General features: G+C 42.1%; 3 protein-coding genes across 4 annotated transcripts; 1 reads left to right on the top strand and 2 right to left on the bottom strand.

The window, feature by feature from the left end:
- Positions 1-48: 48 nt before the first annotated feature.
- On the bottom strand, positions 49-6,291 carry pink1 (PTEN induced kinase 1). Its single transcript, XM_035644958.2, has 8 exons — positions 5,598-6,291; positions 4,596-4,814; positions 4,363-4,466; positions 4,101-4,265; positions 3,246-3,409; positions 3,005-3,132; positions 2,109-2,339; positions 49-1,355 (listed from the first exon to the last, which is right to left on the bottom strand). The coding sequence occupies exons 1-8, from the start codon at positions 5,940-5,942 to the stop codon at positions 1,104-1,106; spliced, it is 1,608 nt and encodes a 535-aa protein (XP_035500851.2). The 5' UTR covers positions 5,943-6,291; the 3' UTR covers positions 49-1,103.
- An 809-nt stretch (positions 6,292-7,100) lies between these two features.
- On the bottom strand, positions 7,101-9,179 carry LOC118316778 (trypsin). Its single transcript, XM_035644960.2, has 5 exons — positions 9,125-9,179; positions 8,839-8,986; positions 8,526-8,664; positions 8,151-8,408; positions 7,101-7,760 (listed from the first exon to the last, which is right to left on the bottom strand). The coding sequence occupies exons 1-5, from the start codon at positions 9,177-9,179 to the stop codon at positions 7,605-7,607; spliced, it is 756 nt and encodes a 251-aa protein (XP_035500853.1). The 3' UTR covers positions 7,101-7,604.
- A 5,257-nt stretch (positions 9,180-14,436) lies between these two features.
- zmp:0000001088 (trypsin-3) lies at positions 14,437-21,230 on the top strand. Of its 2 annotated transcripts, none has more exons than XM_035646365.2 (5): positions 14,437-14,694; positions 16,950-17,109; positions 18,128-18,269; positions 18,369-18,635; positions 19,295-19,479. In XM_035646365.2, exons 1-5 carry the CDS (start codon positions 14,640-14,642, stop codon positions 19,310-19,312), a joined length of 642 nt encoding a protein of 213 aa, XP_035502258.1. In that variant the 5' UTR covers positions 14,437-14,639; the 3' UTR covers positions 19,313-19,479. The 2 variants fall into 2 exon arrangements, with proteins under 2 accessions (XP_035502258.1, XP_035502257.1); XM_035646364.2 differs by lacking the exon at positions 19,295-19,479 and adding an exon at positions 19,488-21,230 and having other exon boundaries at positions 14,439-14,694.
- Positions 21,231-21,349: the final 119 nt, after the last annotated feature.

Here is a 21,349-nt window from a genome sequence, read left to right on the forward strand (position 1 = left end):
GCTCGCCGATTCCTAGAGGTCAAAATGATTTGCACGATCCATTCAGAGAACTTTTCGCACAGATGCCTTTATTTCCGAAACACAGCAGAAAGGTCTACATACTGTACATCCCAAAATATATTTTTTTAGCATTAAAAACTATTTTCCCACCATTTTAAAAACTTTTTCTCTCAAACTGACCACATGATTATGTGATACTGTACTTAAAGGTGCTGAAATTGTAGAATTAACAGACTGGTTTTGATTAAAGATGAAGTGAAAGGGTTGAATCATCACCATCTATTCAAATCCTTCAAATAGATATACCAGAATATGAGCTGTATTATATATATATATAAACTAGCAACAAAAGCAAGTGCAAACAGGGAGATAAAGTGCAAACCACAAGACTGAAAAAAGCCTCATCATCATCATCATGAAAATTAAGTAGTAAAATGATGGAGGGACATTTTTACATGTTGTGCAAAACAGGAGAACGAAGGTAGAAGTGATTGTTTGACCCTAAACCGTACAAATACACCCGCAGGAAACCAGTGGATTAATGAGTTTGATGGACAAAAAATGTGTGCAGTGTCGATCAATAGATCAATAATGCCTGGTTGATAGGAACTACTTACAGTATCCGTCCGCCTGTCATAGTCATATTTGAACTAAATACCGTAGTGGCAGTGGCAGGTACAGAGAGTGTGTTGCTATGGCGACCGTGGAAAATGATTCACCAGACTAGAGAGATTAGGACAGATCGTTAATATACTTAAATCTTTGGATTCACGTTTGGAAACACAAATATTCTTTTCATTTTTTCCTGAGTTATCCAGACCTGGAAATTGCTAAAATCAAGCTGATGATGATGAGTGAAAACAAGTTCACACATTTCTGAGAATTCATTCTGGGAAACTGACTTCAGCTGCAAATGACACTAATTTGACAATTCACAATAAATGCTGAAAGTGTAAGAGCACAGGGCCGTTGCTCCTCTACGAAGCAGATGTTAAGGCTAAGCCTCTACATATTTCAAATATAGATTTGTTGAATATGACACTAGCTCCCCCGTCTATCCACGTGTTTGAGTGTGCAGACAGTGTGCAGGCCTTACACCACTCTCATCCGTACAGCAGGAAGCCCGCAGCAGTGCGCAGGTCCTCCAGCTCCAGGTTGGACAGGAAGCACCTCTGGAGCTCCGCCTCCACGCTGTCCCCCTTCGGTCCGCTACAGCCCCTCAGCAGAACCACAGCGGACTGGCACAGCAGCCAATCAGCCAGCTTCCTCATGCCCGCACTGTCGTGACCGACCAGGGCCTTTCGTCCCCAGAGGCTGAGGTGCAGCATGTCGGCTGCGACACGGGCACTGGGGCGCTGCAGAGAGCGAAAGAGGGAAACATCAGTGAGTATTTATTAAAAGAGTTTTAACTTTCCCGACAACGACGACTATCAAACAGAAGAGTTAAGAAAACATTTGTGTATAACAGAAAGATTTTGGAGGAATAACATTGTTCATTTCTATTAAATTCAAGTAGTTTTTATGAAAAGAAAAGGTCAAAATTCTCTGATTTCAGCTTCTTAAATGTGAATATTTTCTGGTTTCTTTGCTCCTCTATGACAATCTAAATATCTTTGGTATGTGGACGAAACAAAAAAATCATCTTGCGGGTTTGGGAAACGAGATCAACATTTTTCACCATTTTATGACATTTTGTTGACCAAACAACTAATCGAGAAAATAATCGACAGATTATTCGATTTTGAACATAATCGTTAGTTGCAGCAAACCTTGAGTAACGTCTCAACAGGGCCGTCACTTTTTCCCCAAATCACGTTGGAGCGAATTTGTTATGATGCGCTATTGGTTTGAATGTATCTCAATGTTCGTGAGTATTCGAATGGTCACGTGCCCGCAGATTTGTTGTTGTTGAAAGGCAAGTCGATAAACAGCCTCATCTTTTTCCGTCACTTTTGCCATCTACAGTGTAGATTAACTATTAACTGACAGCCCAATTTCTCAACAGAAAGAAAGAAAAGTAAATATCACTATGATTACGACTTTCTAAGACCTAAAGACACCTATAGAACTGAGCATTCCAAACAAATCCTTCTCAACCCCCGCTTCACCTTGCTCGGCTTCCTCCTGAGGAGCAGTCGGATCACCGACTGGACATCGGCCGGAACAGCGGCGGGCAGCGGAGGAAGCTGCTTCTCCTCGTAACTCCTGCTCTCCAGTCCCACCGCTCCGTCGAACGGGTTGCGCTGGCCGAATATCTCGTAGGCGATGGCGCCCACGGCCCAGGCATCCGCTCTGCTGTAGTCAATCACCACACCAGATCCTGGAACTGCAGTGGCCACCTGAGGGCAGACATCACAGGAACTGATAGATAATTGTAGAATTTCTATTGGTGTCAGTCTGTAGTTATCAAGATTACTGCCGCCATAATCAAAATTTTATATATCTGTGTATAGGGGGCCAATGAGGCCAGATCCATATTACTACGTTTTCATTTCAAAACAAAGACAATCTTCGTCCAGACGAGCGTTTTAGCTTTGTATCAGTTTTAATCTGCGTCCATACTTTCAAACCTGAAAACGTACATCACGTGATCATTCACGTACATGCTCGTGCTGCAGAATTGCCTACTTAACAGAAAATTCCACTAACAAGAAACAAAAATGAAAAGTAAGACGAGAGATTTCTTCTATTGGACCCACAACATGGTGGAACCGTCCTCCGCTGGTAGTCGAGTTGTGACTTATCAGGAAACGAATGCGAGGTGACTGCCTGTCCATTTTATAACGCTCCCCCCCAAGGTTTTCAAACTAAAATGGAGCGAGCAGCGTTCACAAACTTCGGCTTTTTAGGCGCTTGGAAACTCCGGACTAGTGTGGACGGACGGCGATGAAAACGTAGCAGCAATTGATGCGTTTTAAAAAAAAAACAAAAGCGTAGTGTTGTGGAGGTAGCTAAAGCAGACGGCTCAGCAACTGAGGTTGCGTAAGGTGGTACGTGAGCCTACCTCGGGCGCCATAAGCGAAGCGCTCCCTCCTCTGTCCACCCACGCACCACTGAAGGGCAGCTGTAGACTCGAGTCCCTCTGGGCCAGGCAGCTGCCGAAATCAGCGATCACTAAACGAGGGCAGTAACCTGCATACAAGCAAAAAAAAAATCAAGAAATGGTTTGTTGGAGTCAAATCACAAATTTCGCTTTAATTTGGTATTTTTGTTGTTGTTGTTGTTGTTGTTTTCATTTATCCCACCCGAGTCGAATTCCAACAGCACGTTGTCGGACTTGAGATCTCTGTGGGCGACGCCCTGTCGGCACAGATGGTCGACCCCCTCCAGCAGCTGCAGCAGCATCAGAGCGCCCACCCTGTGGCTCGGTGTGGTCACCTCCAGGAAGAGTCGCAGCGTGCACGGATAGCTGGGGCACAGAGACGAAGACAGGCTGCTAGTGCAACTGAAATGGAGTTGGGGGGTTTTTTCTTCCTTTGTATGCAAAGTTGTCATCCAACATTCTTTCGGCGATAATCATCAGACATTTAGTTGATATTTAGTTTATATTTTTAGTTGAAGAGTTGGGATTCAAAATGACAGATGATGCAGTATCTGTGTTCACTGCTACAGCTGTAACAGAGCAGTATTAAGTTATAGCTACACTAAAATGAAAATTACTTCGACTGAAGCTTTCACATTAAAAGCATTCAACTGGAAAAACACAAGGTGGGTTTTATTGTAAAGTTAATCAAAGAAAAAAGACAAAACAAGACAGCTGTCGTTTTAGCTGTTCTGACAAGGTCACTTTCACTGCGCCCCGCTGTCGTGTGGAAAACTATTTGCAACGTGTGAAGCAAGGAGTTATATTAACATTTTTTTAATGAGATGACAGGAAGAGCGAATCACTGACTGACTTCTTATTTATGGGACCTGTAATAAAATACGGCTCTTGCTGTTAAAATTAATAACCATGGGCGTCGCCAAATCAAACAGGACTAAAATCGTACTTATATTTTTTCAGATGAAACTGCTTTTTTGCAGATTTGCTTTGAAGTCATTCTAATTCTCATCCTGCATGAGATTTGACCATAAGGGTGAAAGATGGCAGCGAGTCTTACTTCTTCATGACCACGAAAAGAGTGCGGTTGTTGCCCAGACCGGCGCTGTCGTCCGGATGCTGCTCCCGGGCACCGGGTAGCGGTGGGACGTCCGCTGTGAAAGCGCGGTACACTCTGATCACATTAGGATGCACCGACATTCTTTTGGGCTGGACTCCAAATTGTCTGATGCAAAAATAGATGAGAGTAATAGTCATTCATGAACATCTCTCCTGCATCGTGTTCATATAATATACGAGTGAGGACCAATGACGATACTTACCCATCCAGAGTCATTTGTTCTTTCTCCTGCTTTACGGCACGGGGCGCTGCAGGCACCAGCTCCTGGGACATGGATTTCAATATCGCCTCGCTCAAAGAACCAGCCTGCAAACAAGTGGCATCGGAACAGACTTGTGAGTAGTGTGACGTGTGACTTTCATTTGTTTTCCCCACAAAAGGATTGATACCTGAAATAGAAACCCCTGGCAATCAAATCTTTCGTAGAACCCCTACCCCAAAGTTCCACATCATCTTGATAGCCAGGGGGAAGTCCTCTTCTCTCTGGCGTGACTTGCCGCCGCTTTCCGTCACAGGGGCGAATTGAGCCGCAGCCTCGTACACGACAGCGTGGGAGCCTTTCCCAATCCGGTTCCCGATTTTGTAATCCTCCAGTTTGTATCCGGAGGCGAATTGCTTGAGTGGGCTCTGGAATCTTTTCTTCCTGAACACGGCCTGCAGATTGGGAGAAATGATGTTTTTTGTTTTTTAAGATGAGGAAGGAAACAGCATGCAGATCTCATCTGTTATTTATGAAAATTAGAAAGTATCCACACACTGGATTACAACTCAAATCTTAACTGGCACTTTTTGGTTTGCCCAAAACACCCAGAGGGTCAAATCACCCCCCCTGGTCAAATATAGTTGTGGGAAATTTAATCCAGAAAAATTTCTTTAAACTAATCAAAAAGTTGCAGATAAACCTGACGCATTATTATAAATAAAATCATAATTTGTTCTTAGCAATTACAAAACATCATCCTATTAAGAGAAAGAAGGGAAACGTAGGAGTTGTGTAAAGTGAGTGGACAGCTTTCATCATCCATCATTAAAATATGTGTCAACAAACTTTATATTACAAAATAATCAAACATGCCAGTGGTGGAAAAACAGTATTCAAATCCTTTAAATTGAGTTAAAGTAGTTCCAGCACACTGTAAAACTACACCAATGTCTTGAATTGAAGTATTTACTGAGGTAAAAATACGCAAGTATTAACAACTAAATATATGTAAATATCACAATTATCAGGTAGTATGTAATAAATAGCAATTTACTTTATACCTTTTGGATTTGTTGTCACACTTTAGCAGCTTTTCCGTGTTGTTGTGTTATTTGGAAATATTATAATAGTCATTGTCAGACATAAATATAGTCAGTGAAATTAAAAGCCCCAGATCTGCCACCCGATATGTTCTTAATCGAATGTAACTTTGAGCTTGACCTGCATTACCGCACCTGGATCTCCTGACATGCCGCCGCACTCCCTCGCTCGTCCTCCAGCTGTTGTTCGATGAGGCCCACGCCGACACCGAAGGCCAGGAGCACGGACCTGTTCCGCGGGGAGCCGCCGGCGAACCTCCTCCAGACGGCGGCGGACTGCAGCCGCGCGGCCAGGCCGCCCAGCGAGGTGCGGTAGTAGCGGTAGCGAGTCGGCAGGAAAGCCCGGGCCTGGACGGTGCGCACCGGCGGGGCCGCCCGCAGATTCCCCGCGACCACCCGGCCGGCGGATTTGAGGAAACCCAGCTGACAGACGCAGCGGCCGAACTCCAGCCCGCGGGAGAGGACGTGCTTCACCGACATAATTTACCCGGAAGAGGTAAATTATATACTTTTACCCACAGACAACAACAACAACAACAACGCAGGTGTATTATTAGAACATTAGTTCCATGGCCGACTAACCAAAACAACTGCTACTGCGCATGCGCGACAATGACAGCTAGCCTAAATACTTTAGTTTTCTCTCTTCCGGGGTCTGTACTACGAAGGAAGATTTGCGGTTATCGGGGTAAGTTCAGATTCAACTCTGGGGTTTCTGTCCCACGAAGCTGGTTCTCTTCCAACCGGGGTAAATCACCACGGTAACGTATGCTGAACGGTTAACCTTCTCCGGAGAGGGTTACGTTTTGAGATAAGGGATTAAAGCCCAGTCCAACTATTGACCAATCAGATCACTGGAAAACCGGCGTCATCGTCCTACAGGATCCCGCCAGGGACAAAAGAGTTTTGGAGCAACGCGACAAATTATTTAAAAAATATTTTTTTTATGAATGAGTGGAATCATGTCGCTGTTACGGACTTTTCACGTGTCCACTTTGGTTTAAAAAAAACCAGGAAATTCTATTTAACAGAGGGAGAGTTTATCACACTAAATAAATGCTCACTAATATTCGAATTCAATGACGATTATTTGATCCCTGACAGAATTGCAATTAAACCCATAAAATATGTATATCCCTGAATATATTTATGTTATGTAACCCCTGGCTCTCACGGTTAAAAAAAAATTGTCCTTTGTATGCTGTCTTTGTATTCGATGATCTTGTTCTTTCTAACAAAGAAATGGAAAAAAAAGGAATAAATATTCTGTTTCTGTATAACAAAATATTCTATAAAGAATATATAAACAAATGTGTATTTTAAGTTTATTAACTAACTTAAACAATTGCATTGTCAATATAATCTATTTGGATAACTGATTAATTGATAAATCAGCAATTTTTTTTAGTACTGCTAGATGCTATTCGACTATGATTGACTGGTGAAGACAATTCCATCCTGAGCCATCAGGGCCGCTCCCACAATTTTTGGTCCAGTTGTCTTCATCATTTTTTCTTTTTCTTCAGACAGATGCTACTGATACAGCTTGTGATCAATCAGTTTTATTGGCTTTTCGAAAACTCTTGTAGAGACAAGCACGGCAACTGCTCAAAGCACAAACAGGAAACCGACTCATCACAAGAGAAACAACTCATCTTTATTGTCACGGTTTCACCACTCTACTGTGTAGACCCGGAACTTTGGTATGATGTCCTTAAAGCTGTGTCAATGAATATTACTATCTTCACAATGCATTATAATATCAAATATAATGCCGAAGGTGATCTTTAACCCTATCGCCCAGCTCTACTACCTAATGCTTCGATTACAACCTCCTCCCATAATCATAATGGCAAAAAAAATTTAAATTACTGAATTAAAATCATATTAACATATTTCCGGGAAACCACATATCAATAATCGACTGATAACCCTCGCTGTATATAGGGTAACCAAACATTATAAATTGCAAATCAACTAGGTGTGTTAAGTTGACCCTTGACAAAACACAAAGAAAGTTGATAGTAATTAAAACAAAACTTTTTTTTTGAAAATAATGCAGTGAATCAGCTTTTTGGTTTGTTTTTCCAGTGACTGAATCTAGATGTTTGCAGTCTGCTCATCGAGGATCGTGGCAAATGTTTATGGCTTGTCATTGTCGATTACCCATTGGATCCACGGGACGTAGTTCCTCACTTTGGTGTAAACCCCAGGGAAGTACGCGTTTGCGCAGCTGATACCCCAGGAGACAATACCCTCAATGATGCCATTGCATACAAGGGGACCGCCGGAGTCGCCCTGTGAAAACAGATCAAAGATGAGTTTTTTTTCTTTCACTTCCAGTCCGAAATAGTATAAGCTAGTTTTCAGTATGAACTGTACAGTATTAAATGGTTTTTATTTGCACAGGACATCAGGTTGTCATCTGTGACTCCGTCTGTGGACACAATAACTGAATAATAATAATAATAATACAATAACTGGTATAAAACATATTCCCACCACACAGACTCCGTATGGGGCAGAAGGCCCGATTCGATTTCTGAGCACCTTTCTGAATGAGTCAATTGGCGGGCAAAAGATTTTTCTTGTGGACACGATGACCCAAGAACAACACGGGGACCTGAGTTCATGACAATGACAGTTAAGAAGCCCTGAACAAAATAAAAACAATGAATCTCCCCGTACCTGGCAGGAGTCTTTGCCACCCATTCGAGATCCGGCACACAGCATGTTCGGAGACATCATGCCCCAGAACCGATAGATGCAGGGATCCTGTACTCTCACGCTGACAGCACGTAGAGAGGGGGAGAGGGAGCTACTGTAAATCTTTGTCACGCCCCAGCCGCTCACTGTGCAGGTGTCGCCGTTACTCAGGGGAGGGGTTTGGTCGCTCGGCAGGACAGCGGGCAAGACGTTGGCGTTCGGCTTTGCCTCCGTACTCAGCTGTAACACAAACCGGTTTAGTCAGGGGAACCGAGCGAACGCGCCAACTGAGAGCGGGGCGCGTTTGCACGTGTCAAGAGCGTTCGTGTGCCAAACGTCCACCATTCCCCCGTTTACCTGGATGAGCATGATGTCGTTGTCGAACGTCTTGTATTTGAAGTTGTGGACTAGAATCTTGGAGACGTTGAAGATCTGTTCAAATCCTTCTTCTTGGGTCAGGCTGTGTTCACTCAACACCACCCTCATCAGACTGTACCTGAGGGCCAGCGGCAGAATTCACACCGCATCAACACATTTGCTGTCACGATGAAACACTGTGGCATCATCACGTAGTAACACAGTCAGTCATTGTTACTGTGGCCTAACTCTTCTCCCTCCAGTTAAACTGTGTACCCCTGTGCGGTGATGTCGGTGTAGTGTCGGTACTCACGGTCTCCAGCAGTGGGCGGCAGACACCACCCACCGAGGGTGCACCAAGGTTCCTCCACAGTAGTGTTGCCCTCTCTCAGTCTGCAGGGATGCCTGATATTTGATAGAGTACGGTACAACCTCCTGACCCCCAATGATCCTCTGTGCCCCTGCGGACGGCGAGAATAGGCAGCGCGTCAGGCACGCGGAAATAAACTGTGGTTTGCGTTGAAATAATACTTCTTTTTTTTAATCATACCTCTTACGATCTACCCAGGAAGTCAAATTTGAAAGACTGAGGAACTTACCTGACATTGTGAAAGACAAAAGCAGCAGCACAGCAGACGTTCGCGGGGAAGCCATTTTTTTTTTTTACTTATCACCTGTAAGTGGAGAAATATGAATTTTAGCAGTTTCTACATGATGCGCCAATAAATGATCACACAGTCCCAATAACATTTGCTTGGTTGGCTTTGTGTGAAAAAGTCAATGCATTCCAGAACTGTGGTATAGAATAACTGGAAACCCTCAACAGACTAAACACAACTTCTAACTTCAGTCTATGTATGTGTGACACCTGAAGGTATTTCCTTGACAAACTTTTATTTAATTTTCATTCTTTGAAAGGTCAAATGTATTTCTCATTTATTTAATGTTATTTCATTTTTTTTGAACAACATGCTACTCTCTAATGACAAAAAGTTCAGAATTTCTATGTATAAGCATATGACGTGTTGTAATAAAAGCATTCATTCATAATTTTCCTGATTTGTAACGGTCTCTCAATGATGGACTTTGATTAACATTAGTAATTCGTCATGAAATCACTGTGATTTTGATTTGAAACCAATGTACCAAATTGCTATTTTAATGCAAATTTAGCAAATGCTATAATTATTTCCAATAATTAAAAAAAAAAATTACTGGAATTCTGCACTGAGTCATACATATTGATTATTGAATTGAGAAAGGTTAGAATTGCCTTTTACATACCTGTTGAGTCCAAACACAACAATCCTCAGATTATTTCCAACTGGTGGGGTTCGTTGCTCCCCTGTCGCCTTATATAGTGTAACTGTATACGGACAAATCTTTTGTTTAAATTATCTTTTCGTCTTGTTCTCTGCTGTGACCGTGTCACACGGCAACAATGAAACTGACCTACTAGATGACAAAGCTGAGGCTTTGTCTTGTGTCATGTCTGTCTTCCCAGCTTTGGTTTTCTGCTTGCACCTTGGGAAATGGGGCTGTTTGGGACGGGAACACCTCTACCCAGTCCTCACCGTTACTAGGTCATGACTGAATGTTCGCAGCCTTGTGAACCAAAAACTTGGTTGGATTAAAGAAGTTGTTTTTTTTGATTGCTGGTGACAAAACATATATTTTTTAAAAGTCACAGTGAAACCTAAACTTTATTTTCATTGTTGAACTCAACCCGAGAAATCGACAGCAGCACACTTACAAATCAACACGCAACATCTTAATATGAAAGTTTAATTAGAAAACATGATAATCATTTGCAACACCATAATGCAACATGTTGAACTGTTCACTATTTAAAAACTTAAATGACTAAAATCATACATTCATCAAAGGTTCTTATTAGTATAGAATAGAATAGAAAAGAACTTTATTGTCCTCCCGAGAGAAAAATTGTCTTCGGCTCACGAGTGGATGAGGAGAAATACAAAAGTTAAAAACAAACAGCAATGGCGGACAGGGTTTGCATTAAAAAACGTAGAAACAACTTAAGAACAACATAGAAACTATATAAAAACAACACAGAAACAACATAAAAAAAACATAAAAACAACATAGAAACAACATAAAAACAACATAGAAACAACATAAAAACAACATAAAAGTGACATAAAAACAACATAAAAACAACATAAAAACAACATAAAAGTGACATAAAAACAACATAAAAACAACATAAAAACAACATAAAAGCAAAATAAAAACAACATAAAAACAACATAAAAACAACATAAAAGCAAAATAAAAACAACATAAAAGCAACATAGCAACGACATAGAAACAAGGATTCTTGTCATTTCATTTCTGTGTCACTTTGTGGACATTGGAATACTTGTGTCACTTGGAATAAAGGAACTTTTAACAACATTTTCGAGTGGCCAGTGAAACTCTATATAGCGTCCCAGAGCTCAAACTCAAACTGTCTGCCAACTATCATACTCCTTTTCCATAAAGAACAGACCACAACCAGGTGGATGGAGTTCCCTTTGAATCTTCATGTGTCACAATTCTGCCCCTGACTTCATATTCTGGTCTTTTCACGTTCTCACGGCCCCTTGTGTTTCCTGTTTTATTTTGTTTCCTTGTGTACTCTGCGTCACTGGGTCTGTATTGTTTCTGTTCGGCTCTTCTCTGCGTTGCGCCCCCTGGTTCAGCTCATCCCCGTGTTTTTGCTCCGAGTGTCTCTCCGTGCAGAATTGCCTATTTTGGATTTCGTCATTTGCCTTCATTGACAGTAAGCCTGTTTTGTTTCTCCTTTTATTAAATTGACCTCTTTTCATGCATCTGCATTTACCGACCCTGACAACATGAGTCACATTCCGCCCGAGGACATATAAGATAACCCAAGGGACACAAACACTTGATTGCTCTCAGGTTACTCTATAACTGTACCCTTTTGTTCTCTCCATTACAATAGGCTATAAACTACACACCCTTGTTTTTTTTTGTACAAATTAATACAGAATCTCGCCGGTATCTCAGTCAGCCACAGATAACACTGCACATTGTTTCAGTGCTTGCCAAGATTTAAAATCTAAGATTTGGAAGTATCAGATTCATTATCTTGTATTAAAAGTGAATTAATTGTTTCTATATTTGAATTCGTGGTATAGTCTTCAGTTGATCATTGAGGCCTTATTTCTTGTCTCGTAAAATGATCTCGCTGCATGAAAAGATAATTTCACTCGTATTAAGTAATTTTAACCTCAAATTCAGTGTTAATTTTTGCAGTGTAACATGGCAATACATTATTCAGTCATCTACAAGTGGGCCTGATAAAACTTATACTACCAAAAAGAAAACTTATTTTCTTGATTCATTGTTTTGTTTGTGAAAAGGTCACATCCCCGGAGCCCAGCGGTGTCGACTTTGAATGTCTTGTTTTGTGTGATAAACCACAAAGTGACTCCTCCTCCTTCCTGCTCCACCCAGAGGGCTGCAACCTCCACAGGAAGTCTCCATGACGAACACATGAAAAGTCCCGGGAGGCATCCAGGTCAGAGGCTGAATCACCAGAGCGAAGGAGCCACAGCTCCGCTCAGCTTGGGGCTCACCCAATGGGCTCAACTCCCTCTTCGCCGTGACATTTGATTGGTCACCTTCTACGCCCACAGGTCTCCAGGCCAAACAGACGCCAAGAACCGACTTTTACCTGTCAGCATGGCGATTTTTGATATCTCTATGACATTTTCACTTGTCAAAAGTGCACAGTGGATTTCTGAAAGTTGGTTTTTTTTCTGAATTTTGTATGTAGGATATTAAAGTTATGACTAGTGAACAAGTGGATGGTAGATATTTGAAAGGTGAGTCAGCTTGTCCACTGCACGTCCACCAACCCCTATAAACACTTCACTACTACTCAAAGAGTCAGCTCTTAGCAATTAATACTTTCTCAATTCCCCTTATAATTAGCAGCCTAATAAATTTCATAGACATTTCTTGGAAATAATCCCTAGGAAGCAAATTGTATATAATGGTAAAAAAAAATGCGAGGAAAGTTTCCAAATTTCCAAATAAGTTGTACAACTGCTATTCAACATAGCTAAATTTTTGTATTGAATTTGGAAAAAAATTACGTCAAAGAGCAGTTTTTTACAGACCCAAGTGAATATTTATTACTCATTCCTACTTTATTGGAAACTTATTGGTATTTATCTGTAATTATTCACTTGCTGATTGAAATCTGTCGCAAAGTTACATAGTGGCTTTCAGGACATTGATTTTGAGCAAACCATGAGGTGTTCACTGACATGTAAAATGATACATAATTATGTGAAGACATTTTTGCAAAGGAGGAATCGGATCAGGAAGTCAGTGCTGAGGTCAATTGTGCTGTCGGAGAAGTGACGACAGCGACGGAGGCACTGACACGACCTCGCTGCCTCCGACACTGTGTGACCGGGATTATCTCTGGATCTACACGCCTCCTTATCAGTGGGACATTTTGTTACAGAGTCATGAATTAATTATTCTCTGAGTGGCCTGAGTTTTTCGTTCCTCAAGTCGGTAAATAAAAAACAACGTAGAATAGTTACAGAACTCAAGTACACTTTTAAAGCATTTAGGAAATATGCAGACCCCCAATAATCTCTGTCAAATCAGGAATGAAATCAAGTACTGTGAATACAAACATTAAAAATCCAAACAGATTTACATGTGATGCCGGCGCTTTGCTTTAACCCAGCAATGAGGAACAATAAATGATTAATAACACAGTTTAACATAGCGGAAATTATATTTAATAACGTTTAATCACACATGAAAAAAAAAATCATTAACCAGTGAGCTCAAAACGGTTTATAACTGGTTTTCAAACTTTTCAAACAAAAAAAGTATTAACTCAAAGTCCCCTGACTTGATTTCTGGCCTTCGTTCATTTCAGGGGCTTCACCAATGTATGGACATTCCTCAGTTGTGCAATGAAGTAGTACATTTTAATTCATGTTATTGATAAATCGAATAAATGCAATGAAGATATGAATAAACACTTAATATTTATTAGTATCGATCATTTGTGTGATTAATCATCTGTACATCAGGAAACAAGATACAAATGTGTAATGGACACTTTAAAAATGTAAAAAAAAAAATGTTTATGTTATCAGACATGACAACATGAGACTGATTCAAACAATGAAGAAGTGAAATGATGTGAAGAGGAGCCACATGTTTCGGACTCATGCCTAACTTTCTGGGATAAAGTGTTGTGCTTTGTGATGCGCAGTTGGCAGGTTGTGTGCAATGACGCCAGCAGTCGGACTGAAGCCGGGGTCATGTAGGGGGAGAAAACAAAGGCCGTGGTCAGAACTCAGGGGATGAGCCGAGGTACCGAGAGCCCGGCTGCAGCCATCAGTGGCCGTGAGGGCAAAAGCTACAGGGCCGTTAGCCAGCGGAGGTCAGGAACTCCCTCGGAGGGTCGGTGGCAGTGATGAGACCTGCCTGAGCTCTGCTCCATTTTTAATGGCACCTGGCCCCCGGGAATAGCTGCAATCGCCGCTTGTCGTCAGTCAAATCCCCCGTCGATTCCCCTTTTTTCTGCGGAAGGTCAATGAGGGGAGACCACGCGGCGCGTGAGTCCCTCGCCCTTTCTCCGAGGGCGACGGGAGGCCATCAGGAGCCGCAATCGCGACATGAAACGTGTCGAATGTTGGGCACCGCTGACACGGGTCGCAGCATCGGAGTAGCTGTACAATAACACGATAGCGCTCCGCAGCAGGACCTGATATACAGGTTCATGGCAGCACAATAAACACAGTATGCCCCCTTCGCCTGCTATGTGACAGCAAATGGGCCGACAGTAAACTGGGTGTCGATATAGACAATGGACGAGTATGGGACAGGAAGAATAGGTCGCGGAAAAGGGGAGACGGGGGGGGGGGGGGCCGTAGCTGCGGAGGCTTCAATTATACATCCATTCGGGACCAGGTGGTGACCATGGAAACGGAAATAAGAACTATAAGAAACCCGAGAATGCCGGTGCAATGACTTCCCCATGCGATTAGACAGGGAGCAAACAGGTGAAGTCCCTCACTGCGTTTAGACTGCCGTTCCCTTTGTCTCACCATGGACCTGCCATCTTTACTGCTTTGTATACTGTTGGAATTCCTGGCTGTGAATTGTGAGTAAGCTTCTTTATCTTGAATTTGCAGTTGTTGTAATTTTAATTTTTTTTATGTGTAAGCGCTTTATGTGAAGTTGCGCCCCCGGGGTCACAAAGACAGGAAAGTTGGGAGCAACAGCTCTACTCGTACTTCTGGGATCATAAACTGAATGTATATTTAGTTGAGCTGACTCTATCTTCTATCAAAATTCGAAAAAAAACGTCCCTTTCAGCCGTGGTACTCTTAGTTCTGATGCAGAAAAAGTGTGACTCAGAGCCATTTTCATCAGGGCATGACTGAGTGTATTTGTCTTTAAATCATTTTTTAAAAACATTTGATTTGAGATGAAATGAAAAGTTGAGGATACTGTAAAAAAAAATAGAATTGGCGCAGCATCATTTTGTTTGTGGTTTTTCTAGGAAGAAGACTTGCCATCGTGAAATTCCTCTTGAGGTGTATGTGCTGTAAACGCACACGATATGATTTTCTTTTTAGCATTAATCAGTGTCATTGTTAAAATTCCCGTTGAAGTACATTGTTACTCGGTGCATCGAGGATATTTCCCTGAGATAAAGAGCTTTTGAAATGCAAAGGTCAGTAAAAGTGTGCTCATTCACGTATAGAACTCGAAACCCCGCGAACAACAGATGAAGGCTAACAACAACAAAATAACAATAAGTAATTGGGGGCAACACCCCCTTTTGTGCCCGGCAATTATGTCACAAAGATAACATGTGAAAGCGGACTCTGATAACCATCTCGAACGGGACTAGGATCTGGGACTAAACACAACTGCTCGTTTTTCACGAGCAAGTTTCACGAACTTTTGCTTTCCTACTGTAGTTTGGAAAATATAGACAGACGATTGGGGATAAAAAGTAGATGTATTTACACTAATGGCGGTAACCAGTGCGCACTGCATTGCACGTAGTTGTAATTGTGCAAAATGTATCAGTGCATGCAGTCACCAAAAAGAGCATTGATCACACAACACATGACGCGCAACAGGAGACCCATTGTTAAAGATTGAATTCCAAGGTCTTACATAAGAACATATGAGTGTGTGTGTGTGTGTGTTTATCACTCTGTATAGAGTTACTATTTAGCTCTTGACACGCAGCGTTGGCTGCTAATTATAGCTTGCGGTCGATATCTAGGACAGAACTGATAGGGCATTGTTTTTTCATCTCTGTGGCTGAAATGGCTCTCAGTTACTGTGATGTTCACTTAATGACGTTAAGTTTTCGCATTATCCATGTACTCTGATATGGATTTTAAAGAAATGAGGTCCTGAATCCAGCGCACCCAAGTCTGCTGTTGATCAGTTTTTGAGTAGCGCTGGGCCGTATGGCCTGTAAATAATATTGCGATATCGTTTGGTTATATCACGATGTATATTGTGCATCGCCATATATTTTTTGTTATTATATATATGACATTCTAGTGCAAGATCAAATATTTTGGTGGAGAATATGTTTCCTGGGATCATTTTACTGGCAGGCCAATGTTCAATTTCAAAAATATTTTTGACTTTTTGCGACAAAGTAAATCAACAACACACTTTTTTGGGAAATTTGACAACAGTGCTAGCTGGAAAATAATGGAAAAAATGTCTGGAGAAACATTTTGCAGACATTTGCTTTCTCACGTACAGCCTCGCTGGAAAAGCCTTCAGGACAATCTCCGATCTTCATTTGCATGTCTGAAAGCAGCTCCATTCTTACATAGTAGAAAATATAATAGAAATAAGAAAGTGGTCTTAAAACCTAAATGATGTATTAGCCATGAAAAGTAAATGAAAAGAAAGTTCCTATGAATGAACCATGAATAGAATGAAATCCAAATCAAATAGAATACAACTGCCTTCAATTAACATTCAACCACCGCTCATTGCTGCTCAGGATTCAAACCACAACGTAAAGAGAAATAAACCTAATTCACGTCTTATGTGTCAGACGGCGTGAGGGAGACTCTGTCGAAAAAAGATGAAGATGGTCAGACTCCCCGTCGCTGTGAATCACTGTACCTCATACAGTAGATGATTTTTTTCTTAAGTCCCCCCGTTGTTTCCTTTATGACTCGCATTGTTACTGCTGACGCTGCGAGTGCAGTGATGAAATGACTCGCTGTGTTTGCTCTGCGTGGTTTGCACAAAAAACCTTGTGGCCTCACGTATGTTTCTCTCTCCAAATCCAATCAGAGCTTATCTTTATTTCCCTCCGTGTGTGTGTTTGTGTGTGTGTGTGTGTGTGTGTGTGTGTGAGTGTCGCAGGTATAGACCTTGCACAGGAACGTATAGTGGGAGGATACGCGCCAGTTCCACATTCGATCAAGTACATCGTGTCGATACAGACCACGGAGCGTCAGCACATCTGCGGAGGCTTCTTGATAAACAAGTACTGGGTGATCACAGCAGCACACTGTAACATTGGGTGAGCAATTCGTTTCTTTTCTCCTCCTGAGTGTTAAAAGTTACATAAGCCCTGTGACTTAAAAAATTAAACCTGATGCCCGGGGGGCGGGGGGGGGGGGGGGGGGGGGGCTGCACATCTTTGTGTCCTCGTTAAGCTTTTTCCCCCCTTTTTTTCGTAAGGGAGTTGTCTGCTGCAATATAGGGCCTCTTGATGTGTGCGTGCAGGATTTCATTTGAAGATCCAGTGATTTTTTTCCTTCTTTTTCGAGCCATATCAGATTGACAGTTCTGTATCAAATGACTCAAGCAAACCCCGTAACAATGGAGCTCTGGTAGCACAGACCATAACGCGAGCATATGTTTTGCCCCGAGGCTCGATTGACAACGCCACGCATTTTCATTTTGATCACCATCAAGTTTGGCTCCCGAAGGAAGCGAATATGTCAGACAATGTTTGGTGTTTGCTCCAGCAAACAGCACATCAGCAAACTCATATCGGCGGTTGATTAATTGACACGCTGGACTATCGAGTGTTGCCAAGTTTCCAAACGTCCCCTACTTCTCTGTCAGTAAAATTAATATCAGCGTCTGTCCTCAAAAACACACAAAAAACCCCTTACTGGATTTACAGTAGTTCCAGGAACAGTGATGAGTCACTAAAGAGATTAAATGATGTGAGAGAAAGAGAACGACATGACAGAACAACTCTGCGTCTTGGAAATCCAATTCACATATGACTCATACTGTGCCTCGACTCGGGGAACAAAAGCACTTTGGTTTATGTTTTTGCAAATATATATATATATATTTTTTTTTTGATCCATCATCTATATCGCTTATCTGTTAGGGGTTGGGATGGGGGCTGGAGCCCAACCCAGCAGACGCTGAGTAGAATTTGGACCCGACCTTGCTTCCTCGTCAACCGAGTGGACCCCTGCACACCGCCAAGGTTCTTGCCGGGAGCTACAGCTAATTTTGCTGTAGCTTCACAGGAAATGGACAGACACTCTAACTTTCTTCTTTTTTTATCATTGCAGGTTGAACAAAATGGTGATAGTAGCAGGAGACTACTCTCTAACCATCTTCGAGGGCACAGAGCAAGAAATCATCCCCCATCTTTTGGTACCCCACCCTGAGTACAACATGGTCACCAACAACCATGACATCATGCTTATAAAAGTACAGTATTGCAAACTACGTTTCTCTTTTCATGACTGAATTAGTTTTAGTCCGACCCTCAGCGGGTTTTTCTGATCGCACTGTCCGACGTCTTTTCAGTTGAGGGTCCCGATCTACCTGAACAGCTACGTCTCCATCGCTCTGCTGCCCAGACAGGGGGCGTCCATAGCGGAGGGCCGAATGTGTCGAGTGTCAGGCTGGGGATACACCAACCCCAGCGGAGGCCAGATCCCCTCCACCCTCCGTACCGTCAAGCTCCCCATCGTCTCCAGCCAGAAGTGTAACAGCACCGAGTCCTTTGACGGCAGCATCACGGAGAACATGCTCTGTGCTGGTTACAGCTTTGGTGGGAAGGATGCCTGTAAGGTAAGTGGATCTCTTTCTACTCAGAGAAGCTGTAATAGTCAAACACAGTGTTTCTTCATCAGTCAGCAGATCCCGTTAAACAACGATAGCCAACATTATCCCAGCCCTCGTCTCATTTCTTTCCGACTTCCCTACGTTGTCTCTGATTCTCAGACGAAAGCACTTTGATTTCTTCCATTTTAAAATATCTTAAAATGTTTCCCAAACAGTTTCTCAAATTGCCTGGCAGTATTTTTGGGGAAATATTTTCAGCTGTGGAGGAATCTATAGGTAGAGAGGACAGTGAACGTATGTGCGGTAAAGCACACAAACAACCCATAACAGGAGCATGTCATCCAGTACAATTGTGACATGTTTGACAATTCTCAATCATGGATGGATTATCATCATGACCATGACATTATCCATTCAATCCTTTGATCATGCAAGAAGGACCGCTCTCCCTCGCATTTGTTGACAGGGAGTGTCAGATACAGTCTTAAAGGAGATATATTTTGCTCATATGCAGGTTCATATTTTTAATTTGTGTTATTACTTGAAAAAGTTCACAGGCTCTAATGTTCAGAAAATGCATCAGTTTTCTTCCGACTGTCCATTGCTGGAGCTCCTCTTTTCACCCTCTGTCTGAAATGATTGGTTTGAGCTTCTGTCTCTTTAAGGCCCTCCCCTCCCAATGAAGCCCAGTCTGCTCTGATTTCTGTTGTGATTGGTCAACCGCCTCCAGCGCGTGTGGGAAGTTCTCTCGCTTTTCCCGGCTTGCCAGACCAGCTGCTGGACATGCCTTAGTGCACTTCTGTAAAGTGGTGACATCAACGTTGCGTTTCCATTGGTGTTTCTTTCCTGCTGTTTCAGGGGGACTCTGGAGGTCCGCTTGTATGTGACGGCTGGGTCTATGGCGTGGTCTCCTGGGGGAGGGGTTGTGCCGATGCCCAGTTTCCTGGCGTCTACACGGCCGTGTCCAACTACCGCAGGTGGATCGACGAAACCGTGTTCAGCTACTTCAGCAGGTGTAACAAGGGTTAGGACCCAGTGTGGCTGAGATAAAGACAAAACACTCGGTGGAGACTTGAGGTTCCTTGAGTTCACTTTAGCCCGCTTTGATTTGATATGTACTGTTGGTTGCCTTTATCATTTGTGCACTTTTGATTGTACGTTCATGTGTTAAAGGAATGGTTCGAACATTTTGGGAAACACACTTTATTCACCTTCTTGCTCAGAGATAAATGATGAGGTAGAGATCACTCATCTCTGTTTGTTACATATGAAGCTACAGCTAGTAGAGGTTTAGCTTAGCTTAGCATAAAGACTGGAAAAAGCTAACAGCAGCCACAAAATGTGCTAATCAACACGTTAATTAGCACATGGTATCTCATTTGTTCTATAGGCTTTGTACAAAACCCCAAGTCTAAAAACCCAAGACTATTTTTTAAGAACGATGACATGACAGCTCCCAAAAGCTGAAGCCAAACACCTGGATCGCCCCCTGGTGGCTGGTTGCAGTATGGGTCATAAACCCTGCCTCCTCCATGTTAGTGAATGGGACATGAACCAAACTAAAAAGTCAAAGCAGATGTTAAATACATGAAATGTCATTTTTGTAGTTCAGATCACAATGACGTACGCTCAGTTGTTCTTTGCTCCAGTTATATTGGTTTAAATCAGTAATTCGATGCTATAAACACAACGTTAAACGTCATGATTGACAGCTGAGACTGGCTCCCGATTGGTTGAGCAAGTGTATCAATGGTAAATGGATATGTGTTAAAAACACAACGTTATGGTTATACTGGTAAATTTCATGATGCTAAGCTAAGCTAACCATCCTTCTTCCTGTTGGAAAGACATGACATGACAGAGGTATCAGTCTTCTCATCTTGGTCTCGGACAGATAGTGAACAAATACATTTCCCAACATGTCAAACAATCCCTTTAGGTTTACATGCTTGAATATTTATCATGTCTGTTTTGGATCTATGATTTAAAGAAACCCAAAAACAAAACGTGATGCATAATCGTCCCACTGAAGAAAACAGGACATACATGACCACATCAAGCAAAACATTAAGAAAGAGGTGCCATAATGCTGCTCAAAGTGCTCAGAGTCATAGCTTCCAAAGCGTTGTGAAGAAATTCTGTAAGCAAGCACACTCACAAGTTCATGTTTTTGATCAGCTCAAATAAAAATGACTGCGGGGATAAATAATGTACAAGTGGATGGATTTATTACTTACACACTCATTTAATCAATAAAAGACCATTGATGCATTCAGAATTTATCAATTTATCAATAAGCCTGTCCTTGGTTTTCAGAATAAAGTAGTAGGATAAGAAGGGTAATGATAATTTTTTCTGCCAATTTCCTTCGGTTTATTTATGGACTTGTCTTCTTAAAAACATTGTCACTATGCGTGAAGCACCTTAAAGTGTGAGCGTTAAGTAAATGCGTGTAGCTTGGGCTTGAAAAGGAGACTGAAATTGTACATTTTGTGTTATAAAACAATGACATGAGCCGGAGTGTTTTCTCGTTTTTTACAATTCGATGAATAAATGATAGATTGCCATTTCTTTTTTTTCCCACCCACTGTCCCGCTGACTTCTTTACTTGCAAGAACAAAGTCTATATCGCAGCTTGTTGTCGCCCCTCATGGCTTCAGAGTGAAGACTTACAACAACGACCACTTTACACAAGCTGTTTGGGAAGATAACTCGCACAG

Source organism: Scophthalmus maximus, chromosome 3 (genome assembly GCF_022379125.1).
Source record: "Scophthalmus maximus strain ysfricsl-2021 chromosome 3, ASM2237912v1, whole genome shotgun sequence".
In the NCBI taxonomy this organism is placed as follows: Eukaryota; Metazoa; Chordata; class Actinopteri; order Pleuronectiformes; family Scophthalmidae; genus Scophthalmus; species Scophthalmus maximus.

Bases quoted from the DNA above. Each gene is read 5' to 3' on its own strand.
- pink1 (XM_035644958.2), bottom strand. From the start codon at position 5,942: ATGTCGGTGAAGCACGTCCTCTCCCGCGGGCTGGAGTTCGGCCGCTGC. The intron at 4,815-5,597 runs GTGCGGTAATGC...CCCAATCTGCAG, and splicing joins CGGCATGTCAGGAGATCCAG to GCCGTGTTCAGGAAGAAAAG. The intron at 4,266-4,362 runs GTAAGTATCGTC...TTTTTGCATCAG, and splicing joins GAACAAATGACTCTGGATGG to ACAATTTGGAGTCCAGCCCA.
- LOC118316778 (XM_035644960.2), bottom strand. From the start codon at position 9,179: ATGGCTTCCCCGCGAACGTCTGCTGTGCTGCTGCTTTTGTCTTTCACA. The intron at 8,987-9,124 runs GTAAGTTCCTCA...CGCCGTCCGCAG, and splicing joins TTTGTCTTTCACAATGTCAG to GGGCACAGAGGATCATTGGG. The intron at 8,665-8,838 runs GTGAGTACCGAC...GCTGGCCCTCAG, and splicing joins GCCGCCCACTGCTGGAGACC to GTACAGTCTGATGAGGGTGG.
- zmp:0000001088 (XM_035646364.2), top strand. From the start codon at position 14,640: ATGGACCTGCCATCTTTACTGCTTTGTATACTGTTGGAATTCCTGGCT. The intron at 17,110-18,127 runs GTGAGCAATTCG...TTATCATTGCAG, and splicing joins GCAGCACACTGTAACATTGG to GTTGAACAAAATGGTGATAG. The intron at 18,636-19,487 runs GTAAGTGGATCT...CTGCTGTTTCAG, and splicing joins GTGGGAAGGATGCCTGTAAG to GGGGACTCTGGAGGTCCGCT.